General features: G+C 42.7%; 2 protein-coding genes across 2 annotated transcripts; one reads left to right on the forward strand and one right to left on the reverse strand.

Moving 5' to 3' along the window:
• Positions 1-867: 867 nt before the first annotated feature.
• On the forward strand, positions 868-7725 carry LOC115011248 (ataxin-1-like). The gene is given in 4 exon segments (XM_029436320.1): positions 868-1235; positions 3994-4596; positions 4599-5737; positions 6026-7725. Coding segments are annotated over 3 exon segments (2049 nt in total). The 5' UTR covers positions 868-1235; positions 3994-4151; the 3' UTR covers positions 6491-7725.
• A 2-nt stretch (positions 7726-7727) lies between these two features.
• Positions 7728-12929, reverse strand: irf10 (interferon regulatory factor 10). Its single transcript, XM_029436321.1, is given in 9 exon segments — positions 7728-8216; positions 8219-8285; positions 8873-8991; positions 9202-9588; positions 9682-9786; positions 10531-10588; positions 11152-11228; positions 11488-11683; positions 12465-12929. Coding segments are annotated over 9 exon segments (1347 nt in total). The 5' UTR covers positions 12630-12929; the 3' UTR covers positions 7728-8043.
• Positions 12930-13712: the final 783 nt, after the last annotated feature.

The raw sequence follows: 13712 nt of genomic DNA on the forward strand, positions 1-13712 counted from the left end.
TTTTGTAAAAGGTTTCTGTACTGACAGGTTTCTGATTTCTTGCCGTGAATGAACGACACTGCTCTCCCCGATTCAGTCCTAATAAGCCATACCCACACACTTCACTTGCACCGACGGAATCACTGAGGCATATCATTCAGAGCTCTCTTGCAGTGCTCCTGTAAGCACACAGACCTGTGTGAGTGTGTGTGACTGTGTGTTTGTGTGTGCACACACATATTAAGTCAAATCAAAACGTATTCATAAAAAGCTCTTTTAACAACAGGTTTGTCACAAAGTGCTTTGATGAGAACAAAAGACACAAATTCAAATGTTTGTGTGTGTGTGCGTGTGTGTGTGTGTGTGTGTGTGTGTGTGTGTGTGTGTGTGTGTGGTGTGTGTGTGTGTGTATGCTTGATGGATGTGAGGTTTAGTTTTGAGTCAGAGGCAGCAGCAAAAGCCTAAGTGTGTAGGATGAGCCTCCTACCGCGTCCTCCCTGTCTCTCATCAACTGTCTCTCTGCCTCCCTTCATCCTTCCCTCTCTTTTATGTGCCAACATGTCTGCAGAAATATAGATTAATGATTTAATGACTGAATAATTGATTTAGTAATGACTTTTCATTTTAAAAGATACGTTTAACTCATGGAACTTAAATGGAAAGTATACCTTCCGCCATTATAAAGGCGACACATAGTCAACATGTACTCTGCATAATCAGTATGTGCTGCACCCTTGGCTGTTTGTGTGTGTGTACGTTTGTGTGCGCACATACAGTTTATGTGTGTGTATGCATGTTTGTATCCCTCACAGTGATTAAAGCAAGTGGGCGGCAGCAGCAACTGGTCTGCCTGTGTGGCTCTGCATAGCAGACATGTTTCTCACTGCTAGATATTACTCATTTCCTCAGCCCTTTGCACACACACACACACACACACACACACACACACACACACACACACACACACACATGCTCTTGACACACACATAGTCACATATACAACAGACACAGAGACAGATAGCAGGCTCTCAGTTCTTTCCCTCAGTTTGGTGGGCTTGCTGGTGTTATTTAATGCGTACAGAGATCAGAGGCAGTGTGTAGCTGGAGGCTGCTGATATCTGCGGGTGTTGTAACTGGCGGCAGTGCTGTGGAGGAGCAGTGTAGCACAGTGAGGAGCTGAGGAGTGGGTTGACCTAGGGGAGGATTGGAATATGAAGGACTGCCAAGAATGGGACGTCTGCTCAGCCCGCACTAAGGTCAGTCTCACATCACATCACAACAAGTACAAACTCCATCAACCTGCCTGCCTGCTCCCCCATTCTCTAAATGATATTTTGGAGTTAAAGCGCTGTTGTTTCTTCATTGTAATTAGCACTACTGGACTTGAATTGGAATTTATGTTGTATCTGGACTAGAGACTAATGTTCTGTAGTTCTGTTTTTCTTGAAATGCAAGTAGAGAAAAGGCGGGATGAGGTTGAGCGGTGCAAATACACTACTTGTGAGCAAGTAAAAAAATGTAAGCATTTTACATTTTAATATAAAAATATAAAGCCTTTTTTTAATCAGTTCGAAGCAAAAACATTTTACATTGCATTTATGCTTACATAGCAGGTCAAAGGTCTGGAAGAGTATTAATTGGTAGGAATGTGTAATATAATTTTGCCTGTGATCTGTCAGTTTTTATGTATTTAAATGCTACGGGCTCAGTAGCTCCAGCTAAACTCCAGCCTTGTGTGCATGTCTGCACAGTGTAGGAGTATTCTGCTAGAAGACGTTTCTCTGCAAACTCCTCCACATGCACAATTGTGTTCTTTGTTTTCTTTTACTTTTTTGTCAAGTTTATATTAGGTCTATTTTGACAACCTTTTACATAAGGGCTGTCGAAATGACAAGCGTGTCAGAGTCATTTGAGGACAAATACGGAAACCAGATTTTTTTTTTTTATGTAAGAAATCTGGATTCTAGACAAGTTCTTGTGCAGCCAAAAAAGAGCATTCTGAAATAAAAAAGAAATGATAAATAAGACAACATTTCAAATACTGTGTGTAACTTCAACATTTATTTTGAGATATCTTATATTTTATTATTATTTTAGGATATTTTAAGAATTGTTAATACTTATTTTCATTGGCAATTTTCTTTTTGATAATCTTAGAATTAATTCTTTGTTTATTTATTTATTATTTATTTATATTCAGCCAATAAATTGCTTAACAGTGCAGGTTCTGATGCTATTTACTCTCATGATATTAACTGGTTGTCAGATTTAATAGATTGATAAGTAAAACGTAAATAATTTGATGAAAAACTAATTATTGCAGGAATGATATTGATAGAAATGTATATATATGTAGATTACATGAGGACTTACTTCTGGCCGTTGCTGCTATCTAAAGGCATTGTATCCTAGATCAACTGTTTTCTTTGGCCTACAGAAGGTCACGTTATCTTTCAGCAGAACTGAAAACGTATCACTTAAATTGGGCTTTCAAGGTTTACATCATAACAGCAACATGTTTTTTTTTTACACAATATTTGTCCATCATAAACATTTCCCACATTCTACTACATTACACCCGTCCTGTCAGTGTCTGGGACAAATAATCTCCCTCCTCTCATCACCCAGTTTTCAGTTTTCCACTCAGATGCACAAACAGCTTGCTCCACTCACTAACACTTATTCTGTTTTTGGACCAAGTCACTTGATGAGCAACAGTTTATCCGCCTCTCCATGGAGTATCCCCATCTAACCTCTCTAACCAAGTGTGTGAGTGTGTAGACACTGTTGCCATGGTGACAATGTGGTGGATGGGGAGACAGCAGGGAGTTGGTAGGCTGTTGAGACAGACTTGCGGGTGAGTGCGGGGCTGAGTGGCAGCATGGTACTGTGGTGTTGTGGCGGCGGCGGGAGCAGCGATGGTGGTGGCGGTGGTGGAGGGAACAGCTGGGCTGGCAGCGCGGCATCCATCACTTCAAAAGAGCTCATTTAAAACGTTTGGAGAAGAATTAGTGGAGCTCCCCCGCACTTCTCACTGAATGAAACAAGGCTGCAAAATCTCTGACACATTTGAAGACTCAAACACAAACACTCACGCACACAGAGACCTAAACAAATAAACACAATCACACATTTCTCCCGGGTAAAAAAAAAAGATTACACATGCACACAAACATGGCACACATGCATGCACACACACAGACAATCACACACATTTCCCCACACCCCTGCTGTGACACATAATTAATATGCAAAGACACATATCCTGTATCCACAACAACTGGTGGTAATATCAACAGTGTTTCTGTCAGCTTTTGGGTGGGTGGTGACCAGCTTTGCCTATCACTGGGGGAGTAAGTACCGCCGCCTGAGGGAGTATTTGTGTGTCTGTTGCTGTCCGTGTGTGTGTCTGAAAGAGAAGGGGTGGGGGGTGCTAGTAGTAAGCTTATATACTGTAGAATACAGAGAACACCCGGGGGTGTCGTGGGGGTGGTGCATGAAAGTGGTACAACAACATATCCCAATCATCCCCTGAGAGTCAGAGATGAAAACTCTCCTGCTGTGAGCGCTCTATGTGTGTGTGTGTGTGTGTGTGTGTGTGTGAGTGTGTGTGCTCACTGCTCTGCCTCTGAACTTCATTGGCTGCAAAATATATTTTTAGTCCACATGTGGGAGTAATGTGTTTGAATGAAACAAGAAAGCTGGGTAGTTTCAGTCCCACCGCAGCGCACATAGGTAATGACTAATTAGTGACAGCAATCAGAAAGCTACAAGTTTCTAACCTTTTTAAAGTAGTTTATGTAAGGGAGCCACTTGCTGATTTATCGCCATCTGTCTGGTGCAGCTGAATGTTTGTTTACATGTCTCACCAGATTGACAGTTAAGTTTTAACTACAACTGATGCCAGGACCTGGCAGACTGGTTCTATGTTAATAATGAATCTCTCTTCTTTTGCCCTCTCCCTCCTTTTTACCTCCCTATCTCCGTTTCTGTCCTCTTTCATCGTCTCTCTAGGTGAGTGGGGCTTCAGTACAAAAGAATCAACAGTGATCTGACAGTGATGCTGTGTAGCAGCGTCCCTCTCTGTCTGCGCCCCTCGTTCTCCCGTGACGCCCATGTGACCTAACCTACACCCACACACAGGGGGCCCCCAGTGCCGCTGGAGCCCACCCATGAATCCCAGCCCCGACCGCGGCAAAGAGTGCCTCCCTCCCAAGAAGAGGGAGTCTCGGCAAGGATCGGCAGAACTCCACATCCCTCTGGACGAGTTTAAACTCCCTGTGCCGCTCAGGAGTCGGTCCAGCGCAGGGGGAGGGGAGGGAGGCAGGGAGGCCAGTGACAGGGACCGAGCTCTGATTAACCCAAACCCCCATCTTTTACATACTCCTCCACCCCTTCCTGCTCCATCACCAGGCCTCCCCCTGCCCCTACCATGGCACCTGAGCTATTCTCCCTCTGTCTCTCTCCCCCTTTTCCCAGGGCAGGTTGGAGAGAGGAGGGGCTCAGGGTCTCCGGCTTGGAGAGATGATCCTCTCTCCTCACCCCTGCCCCAGCACTCCAGGTGGCTTAGAGGGGAAGGCCCCCTCTCCTTGCCACCTAGCCCATCTTCTTCCTCCACTTCTCCTTCAAGACTCCCTTCCCAGCCGATTCTAGAGAGATATGGTCTTACATTAACAGTGGCCGGCGGGACAACAGTCCCTCCCTTTTCTCCCCGTCATACTTGTTTGGCCACCACCCTCTCTACCCTCAAGATCCAAGCTTTGTTGAAACCAGACACAGATACCTGGGCAAGAGGCCCAACGGCCTGGACGGGCCAGGCAGCAGGACTGCCTCATCCTCCAGGCCTCTGCTCACAGTAGAATATGGAAACGATTGCAGAACCAGGCTGGACATCAGTCCACACAGCTCCCATACCAACGGTGGACGGAGACAGCAGGAGGATCTAACATCTCGTGTCCATTCTGGAGGGCCATATTTGTCAGACTCTCAAGCTCAGGAGGCCCCTGAGACACATTCCTCACTGCAGGACAGACATTCACATGGGATAGTTAAGACCAGCTTACTCTCCTCCAGTTCTCATCCCCTGGGACCAGTCCCCAGGGCAGGTAGAGGGGGACTATTGGACCCCCTAGGGGTCACACCAGCTGAAGCCCATATCTACTACTCCTTAGGATCGGTGTGCCACCCGAATCCACAGGTCCAGGCCTACCCGGTCTACAGCCCCTCAGGAACAACTCTGTACAACCTGCACAGGGAGCCAGGACCCAGGCAGCACAATCTAAGGAACTCACCACACTCACCCTTGGGTCTGCCTAACAGCCATGACAGGTCGCAAAGAGACCGGGACAGAGACCAAGAAAGAGACAGAGAAAAACTCCTACAAAGGGACAGGGAGCGAGGTAAAGACAAAGAAAAGCACCTACAACATAACAAAGACCAAGAAAGAGACAGTGAGCGTGAGAGACGACGGGATAGAGACAGAGGGAGAGAGTTATCTCCTTCTAATCTTCACACCTCACCCCCAGCCCATCACCAATCTCCCCCTGCGCTCCTACCTCACTTCACCAAGGGTTCTCTGATTGAGTTGGCCAGCGGGCGGTTGAAGCAGGTGGAGGAGCTGCGGACCGAGGACTTCTTAAGGAGCGCAGATACCTCGCCAGAGTTCCACCTCAGCACCTGCACTGTGCTGCTGATTTCCCCCAGCAGTGCACACGGATTCAGCCACCTGCAGGTCCACCTCACAGACCGCAACACTCAGGTCAGCTTTCTTTCTAGATGTATTCTTCAGTTTACACTTAAGTAGCAGATATATACAGCAAAATCCCAAATAAGTTGATAAATAACTGCATGACAAGATGAGTGTTGATTCAAATCAGTCACAGTTTAGGCTGTAGATGTGTAGATGCTGTAGACGTTTCACAGGTGAAAACATCAGTTCAATTTCTAGCACATGTTATTACACAATAAATTCAAATAGTGGTGATAAGAAGTGAAGACATGAGAGACCTCATGGTTGAGTGTATAACGATGTTGTGGTTTTGTGTAGGAGTTACTGAAGGTCTTGGTGGAGTATCCGTTCTTTGTGCAGAACCGAGGCTGGTCTTCTTGCTGCCCCCAGAGAACCACACAGCTGTATGGTCTGCCCTGCCGCCAGCTCATGGAGGGGGATGTCTGCCTGGCTCTCACCCCCACACCTACCCAAACCCACCGGACACACACGCGTATCAGCTCCAGGTCCCATCGCACGCAACTCCCCACCAGGGCTTCAGGAGAACCCAGAAGCTCGCACAGGGAGGAGATGCCACCTCCACCTCCTCCTCCCCCTCTTCCTCACCACCCACCCCCTACGGCGCCGGCCCCGCCACGGGCTCTGGCTGTAGAGCTTCCCGCTCAGGAGCAGCCCCGTCCGCGCAAACGCCGCTGGTCTGCCCCGGATACCCTTCCCTCAACCGGAACTGATGAAAGCGTCCTGGATTTACCTCATGGTTCAAAGCTAATGAAGTGGCAGTAGAAACTCTGAAATGCATACGTATATATGCATACTTACACAAACACACATAAGCACATACACACCCTCCTTGTCTCTGTTGCACCCGCCAAGACAAACAATGGAGAGACCTCAAGGTAGGGTTGCAGGGAAGGAATTAAATAAAAAAAAACAATAGAAAACGCAATTTACGGGTGTCCGCACTGCTGCCCAAAATATTAACCTTGCCCATCCTAGTCTTGCCCTTGTTGCACCCTCCTTTCCTTTCCTTTCCTTTCCTTTCCTTCCCTCGACCTTACTCAGCAGCAGCTGAAAGATCTTTAGATGGCTCCTTAAAGACACTGAAGACATTTAGTGAGACAATCAAGCACTTGTATGTGTTCACTCTGTTTTTGTAATGGTTGTCCCACATACCTACTTACTGACTACTTTCTGCAGGGTATCGATTTTCAATCAGTGTTATGAAAGTAAACGCTATTGGACAAGTGCAGATATATATGATGAAAAGTTGACTATATATATTACATTACAGATGTTATATACAGTGCATATGCTAAACAGATTAAATGCAATCTCTCTGTCAATTTCGCAATGCATTTTCGTTTTTTTAATTGTCTTGCTTCTGAGCCGATGTGCACACGTCGGCCTGGGCAGGCAAGATGAATGTATGAGCAACTCTTAGCCTTTTTTATTCTCATCACTGGGAGTCATTTCAAACAATTGATTGTTCGTCAAGGCATTACCCTCCAATATGTTCTTAACATTATCTCTGAGAGAGGGAGAACACTAATGAAAACTGCGTAACAGACAATCCCACCCACACAGACAGGTCTGTGCCACACCGCCTCGACACTCATGGTGTTTTTTCCATTAAAAAACAGAATGATGGAAAGAGTAAAAAGTGCAGTATGGCTGATGAGTAATGGTGCTAATAACAAGTTGGAACATGATGCTTTGTGAATACTCTTGACCCCTGTGTACTGTACGCTTCTGTTCCCATCTCATTTTTTACGTACTGTATTTGTTTGAAGGCAGGGAAAATGATGAAAGTATTTTAAACTCAGATACGGGTATCTCCTCTGATTCAGCACACTCTCTCACTTTAGTTTTTGTGGGTTTTTTTATTTTATTTTCAAAAAAAGAAAACCTTACCTGTTGATTTTTCTTTTTAAATGTTATAGCTACAAAAATGTATATTTTTAAAAATTGTGAATCTGTTATATGATGTTCGCTAGAAATAAAGGAAAAAAAGCTTTATAGATTTAATTAAAGGTGTGAATTTATTCTCTGCATGTGTTGTATAATACTATACACTTAAATTATCATTTAATACAGATGCTGAATATGAGGTTAACAACAAATACAGGCAATTTTCTTTCATTAATAAAATGTTACCAGCATGTTTAATTGGGTTAAACATGTCACTTGTTTGCTTTAAAAACAGCTGATAACTCTTGCCAGTCTAGCTGCATGGTGAACATAATACAAATACATATACGGTCAAAAATAAAGAATAATAAAGAATTTCCTTTTATGCATTGCGAACAGATCTACGATGCAACCCCTCCGTCGTTTCTTCATACGATACTCTGTATTGTTTCCTCTGCTCTTAGGATGTCTTTCATGATGATGACAGGGAAGGAATAAAGGCTCAGTAATTCACTTGTATATTGTTCATCACTACCCTGGGGCCTGGTAGCTCCCCCTGTCCTCTTACATATTCTCTTCCTCTGTGTTGGAGGTGAGAATCAGGCCGCGTCTCCTCGACCTTTACCAAGTTGAACCTCTGCAGCAGTTCCGCTGCAAACAGGGGCACCACCTGGCCAACAGGACACAGTGTAGTACACAATCAGTATGCTTATGAGGACCTCTACTGGTAGTTGAAAATACTACCGCTACGCTCCCGACTGACATTCACACAAGAATTGCAAGATTCTTCCTGGATTGTTAACGAGTTGAGATGCTTGTTAACTTAAAAATCACATCTAATTGTGTTAGTTCAAGTTCATGGTTGTTTGGAATCGAGAGATTCACATGGTGCATCAAACCCATGACAGCAAATCACACTGTTCACGTCACTCTAGTTTGAGTGTAACTCTGCTTCATAGAACAATTACAACAAAAGACACAACTTTAAATGCAGGTGTGTGTGAGAGAATGAAGGGAGAATTAACATAAATGTACAAAACACATGCACATTCTCTCGCCCGCAGAACTGTAATTGTACCTTCACAGAGGAATCTGTACCCGATGAAGAGCTCATTTGGGTTCAAAGCATTTTCTCATGTAATAAAATAGAAATTTAAAAAGGAGCGTTCAACAGTATTGAGGGTCCTTGTGAGGTAAACATGTGAAAGTAAAGCATTTCCAAACTGAATCCCTGATTTCACAGACTTTTCCACCAACCTGCACCATAATCAGCTTCCTGGTTTTAGGTATGTTGGGGTCTGGGTACTCCTCTCCGAAGCAGAGCTCAATCTCATAAGAAGGTGAAGGTCCCTTCCCCTGTAAACACTTCTGGAGCTCTGTACACAGACATTTTATATTGGAACAATCTGATTTGATCATACAGACATATTGCCTCTTTGTATAGAGCAATAATGTAAGCAACAAAGTGTCCCAAACAATCAGGCTCTCTTAAGATTTATACGACTTACTGGTAGCTTATGAATTCAAACTGCTTTTTAGTGGCTCTTACTTCATTTTTCATTGTGTGTATGCATGCACTGCCTTACCATTAAGGAAGGTGGGTATATCGAGCAATTTGAAGGTCTTTTCTCGCTCAAGTTTGTTGGGCCGATCAGTGTGTTGGGCCATGGGACCACTCCAGTACACCCTGCCCTGGCAGAATCGCTTGATGAACACCCCATCTGGGGCCACCCATAATAGCACACCCCTCTCCAGATGACAAAGAAGGCGGTTCATTGCTTCAGCCATGCATGATGGCAGAGATACAGAGCCTGGGGAAGGGAAGCAGAGCTGCTGGGCAGTGCAAGTCCCGTAGATCTGGGAATTTCCCAAGGGGATGCGGCCCTGCAGGATGAAGCACCCATCTGGGCTCCTGGTGGTCACATTCATAACCCTCTGGCCCTGGTACAGCAACGTCACCTGCATACGAAGGTCTGTACACACAAAACACAACTTGTGTTCCAGGTAATACAATGCAAGGGCCAGTGACATGTTACGTTTTATTGTGCATAATCTCACAAATGTACCTGATATAGTGAGTGTAGGGATGAGGAAGATTGCAGGAGCAGGTCTCTGATTTAGAGTTTTTGCCCCTGTGAGCTCACAATACATGTGCTCCCTCATCAGATCATCTAAAGCAGCATAGAGACATTATTCAATTAGTACTTTCTCAATACTGTATGTCCATTGTAACATTGCATTACATTACAGTTAATCTAGCTGATGCTTTTGTCCAAAGCGATTTACAATAATTGCAAACACAGGGAGTTACAGTTCTGTTGTTGTTATTAAATCTAAATTCACAAGTACAATTCCAACCAACATCTCGATGTGGGCCCAAGATGAGGCAGCATTTAGGTCCTATTAGAGGGATTAAACCCTCATGAATGGCTAGTGGTAGGTGAGGTAGCAACCACTAGTCTACATCCAGCCTATGAAGTAATCAGTCAGTAACCAGATTCACAAACACAAAACAACAACAACAAGACTGAGTCAGCGGCCATGCTGGCAACTCTGCTAGCAGCTCTGTGAGTCTAACACATTTCATGGCATTCATCACAAAGGTTGTTGAGAGATTTCACTCAAAACCAGAATAGTGAACTCGGCAGAGCTAAAGGTAAAGTCAGAGGATCATACGTGTGGCCAACCTTGGCTCTTTTACCAACCCATATGGGTAACCACTGACCCATATGAGGTAGATGAAAAATGCATCAGGCTCTGTTTGGATTGCTCGGCCAAAACAATACTATGCCCACATGGATATTTTGACAGGGATGATGAACATTTGTTGACTTGATCCTTATTGTTTCATATTCTATGCTTTGAATCCTCCATTACATTATATAGAACAGAATCAGTGCATGTGTCACACTCACCAGTCAGTGGTTTTACTTCTTCTTTACTTGCGTAAAATGATTCCTTTTGACAAGGAAGCTACAAAAACAGAAACCAAAATTAGGTAAACCCATATTTTTTTTAAGTAAAATCATATCAGTTTAAACTGACTTCCCCCCCAACACCCCAAACATTCCCTGCTGCTACAACATGTTGGTCACCGCAGTGTAAAGTCCTCTTCAGATTTGGAGAGCACAGAAAAATGCTTCCACTAATAAAAAGTCCATCAAAGCAAGTAAATAAACAAACAATGACATGGCTAAGCCCCCTGTACATCGCAGACTCTTTGGTGAGTCATAGTGGTAGTTTTAAAAAGGACAAACAAATCTGAACGGGAGACAAAATGTTCCTGCGCTAACCTTTTCAATGGGAACGTCTCTTTTTTGTTGTTGTTTTACTTATGCCATTAAATTCTTATTTCCATCTGTTTCAATTCCAAACACTGACAAAAAAAAAAAGAAAAGAAAAAAGAAGCCCATAAATAATAAGCCTATTTATAAGAAACTGGTACACTCACACTGTGTTGTTAACATGAAGTATTTAGCAAGGACATCGCTAAATTAATAAATGTATGCTTATTCACTCTAAGTTTTTAAGCTCACCTGTTTGTCCAGAAGTCCCGGGGTCCTTGGAGAACTCTTAGCCTGGTTGATCACTTGATCAATTATCTTGGGAGACTCTGAGGAGAGCAACAAGTGGGAACAAAAATGAGAGCAAATAAAAGATAACATAAAGAGGCCATTGACAAAAAAATAAAATTATTATATTGGTCAAAAGCTGGAAGAATGATTAAAAGGTCATTATATAAATACAACATGTCAGTCTTGTTTTATTTGCTTCATTTACCTTTTTGTTTTCTTATAATAGTGCACAGAGGAAACCACTGTTTAATAAATAAGATGATATGAAAGGAAAGGAGCAGCTGTCTTCAGTTTTACCTGCTGGCCTGGATGGCCCATTGTCATGCTGGATAAGGTAGACTTTATAGGGTTCAGTGATGTCCAGCTGGTTGCGTTCAGGGACCTCCCTGAAGTCTGTGCTCTTGTTGAGTGCACAGCGGAGGCGGGTCTTCCACATGGTGGGGTCAGCTTTATCCCTCCCCTCCCTGTACTTGCCCTTGTATACAGCCCATGCCTGAATGTGAAGATGATTAGATGATTACGCATAAATAAATAATACATAATTTAATGTAAAAACTGTAGTCGCGAACTACTGGTTACACATATATATTTCAACAAGTGGACACTATTTTGTTAGCAATTAATTTATTAGCAGTATCACTTTCTTGTATGTATCCCTGAAATATATATTGTTCTGGTCTGGATTATCTTTAATATAAGCAGAGCAGAAAGCAGCAAACTGACTGTGTACTGTAAGAAAATCAGTAGTTATGTCATGTTAAAAAATATTGGTCACATATTTTCTCATTTTGGATGCAGGCTAATCTATTTGTCACTCAACCAAATTATTTAAATAAATAGGAAACACTGTTGTCTCATGGAAATGTGTAACAGATCAGGATTAGGATGGCATTTTAATAGCACAGAGCAGCGAAGAAGTGACCTACAAAACATTCCTTCTAAAAATCAAAAAAATTGTGAAGGAAATTAGAAGTAAGAAAATACGCACTTGTGATATATACGTATATTTTACGTACTAATATGAAGGCTACATTATAAACCCGTTTCTGAAGTGAGTAGCTCAACAATGTGCAAAGGTTTTAGGTTTTTTTTATCAATCAATGTATGGACCTTAAACAAATTAATACATTTAGTCAAAACGGGAAATATTGGTTTATAGTCGACCAGTGTTCCTGAATCAACTTATTTCTCCTAATAAATTCCAGACATGGTAAAACAATTTATTTGACCATAACTTTCACAACATGTTTTTTTTAATATAAAACAGTACCGACCTTGAAGAGAGCTGCGTCTTCCGTCTGCTTGTAGTCCTTCTTGGCTGCGTGCTTCCACGGAATCCTGAACATAGATTTGTCCTCATCTTCCCAGCCCAGTCCTTCATATTTCCCACTCTCTATCTGATCTATTAGCCACTCTTTCATGTGCATCTTAGCTTCCATCTTCAACACACACTGGGGTCTCACAGGAACAAATCTTCACTTTCCAAACGTCTGAGATGCATGTGCAAAGTGGCTCGAGCACAGTGTAATCACGTTTCCACCTCGCAAGCGGAAAAAAAAACTATGTATCAATACTTCATTCTGATGCTGCTTAAGCTTGTAACATTAATTTCATAATGATTTAGCCTGATAATATAATGCAGTTCATAAAAAAAAAAATGTAGACAAACAGACCTCAAACTTGAATGCAGAAGTCGTCACTAAAATTAAGTGCGCTCTTGGAAGAGAAAGCGAAAGCTTAGAGCTCATTTGATACTTTCGGTTTCCTCCTAGCAGAGAAAGTTTAATCATCTCCTAGTAAGGTGTATGAGGGAGGGTGACAAACAAGCATGTCACTGGATCATTGGAAAGACTGTCTTCAAGTAAAAATAATTAATAAACACATGTATGCTGCAAATGCTATGTTTTTGTTTGGATTAGAGTGAATTTGACTGAACCAGAAGGCAAAACAAAGCTTGACTATTAAAAGCAGACTAAATGAATGACAGCTAACCTTCATGGTCTACAAAACTGTGAGAAAAAAAGTTGTTGGAAAATGCTCTTTGCATGTGGGCAGTACAGCCCCAGTAAGCATTATTAATCACATAGAACAAAATGAAGCACGCAGACATACAGCTACCATACCGAAACGTTGGTGTGAAAATGAAAGTATGTAGGTGTAAGGGATTTTTTTGAATCTTATGAACTCCACCTCCTCCATGCAGGCGTTATGGTGCTGACTGAATGTGTATCCGTTTCTTCAGCTCAGGTAATAATTGTGAGCAGGCCAACAATACAAATCCAAAGTTCAGATCGATAAGACATAGTTATAAAAAAGGGCTTAACGACGTGTAAACAAACACACAGTACAGTTTCCACCCAGCAGAGGGCAGTGTAAACCTGTGTTGCTGCTTACTTCTGCACAAAGTGAACTGTTTTGTTATTTAATCAACCAAGCAACTTTGTACTAGAGGCAGAATATGTCATGAAATATGAAGCATTTCTGTGTTGCACCTTCCTTCATACATGATGTTTCATGTATGA

Source organism: Cottoperca gobio, chromosome 7 (genome assembly GCF_900634415.1).
Source record: "Cottoperca gobio chromosome 7, fCotGob3.1, whole genome shotgun sequence".
Lineage (NCBI taxonomy): Eukaryota > Metazoa > Chordata > Actinopteri > Perciformes > Bovichtidae > Cottoperca > Cottoperca gobio.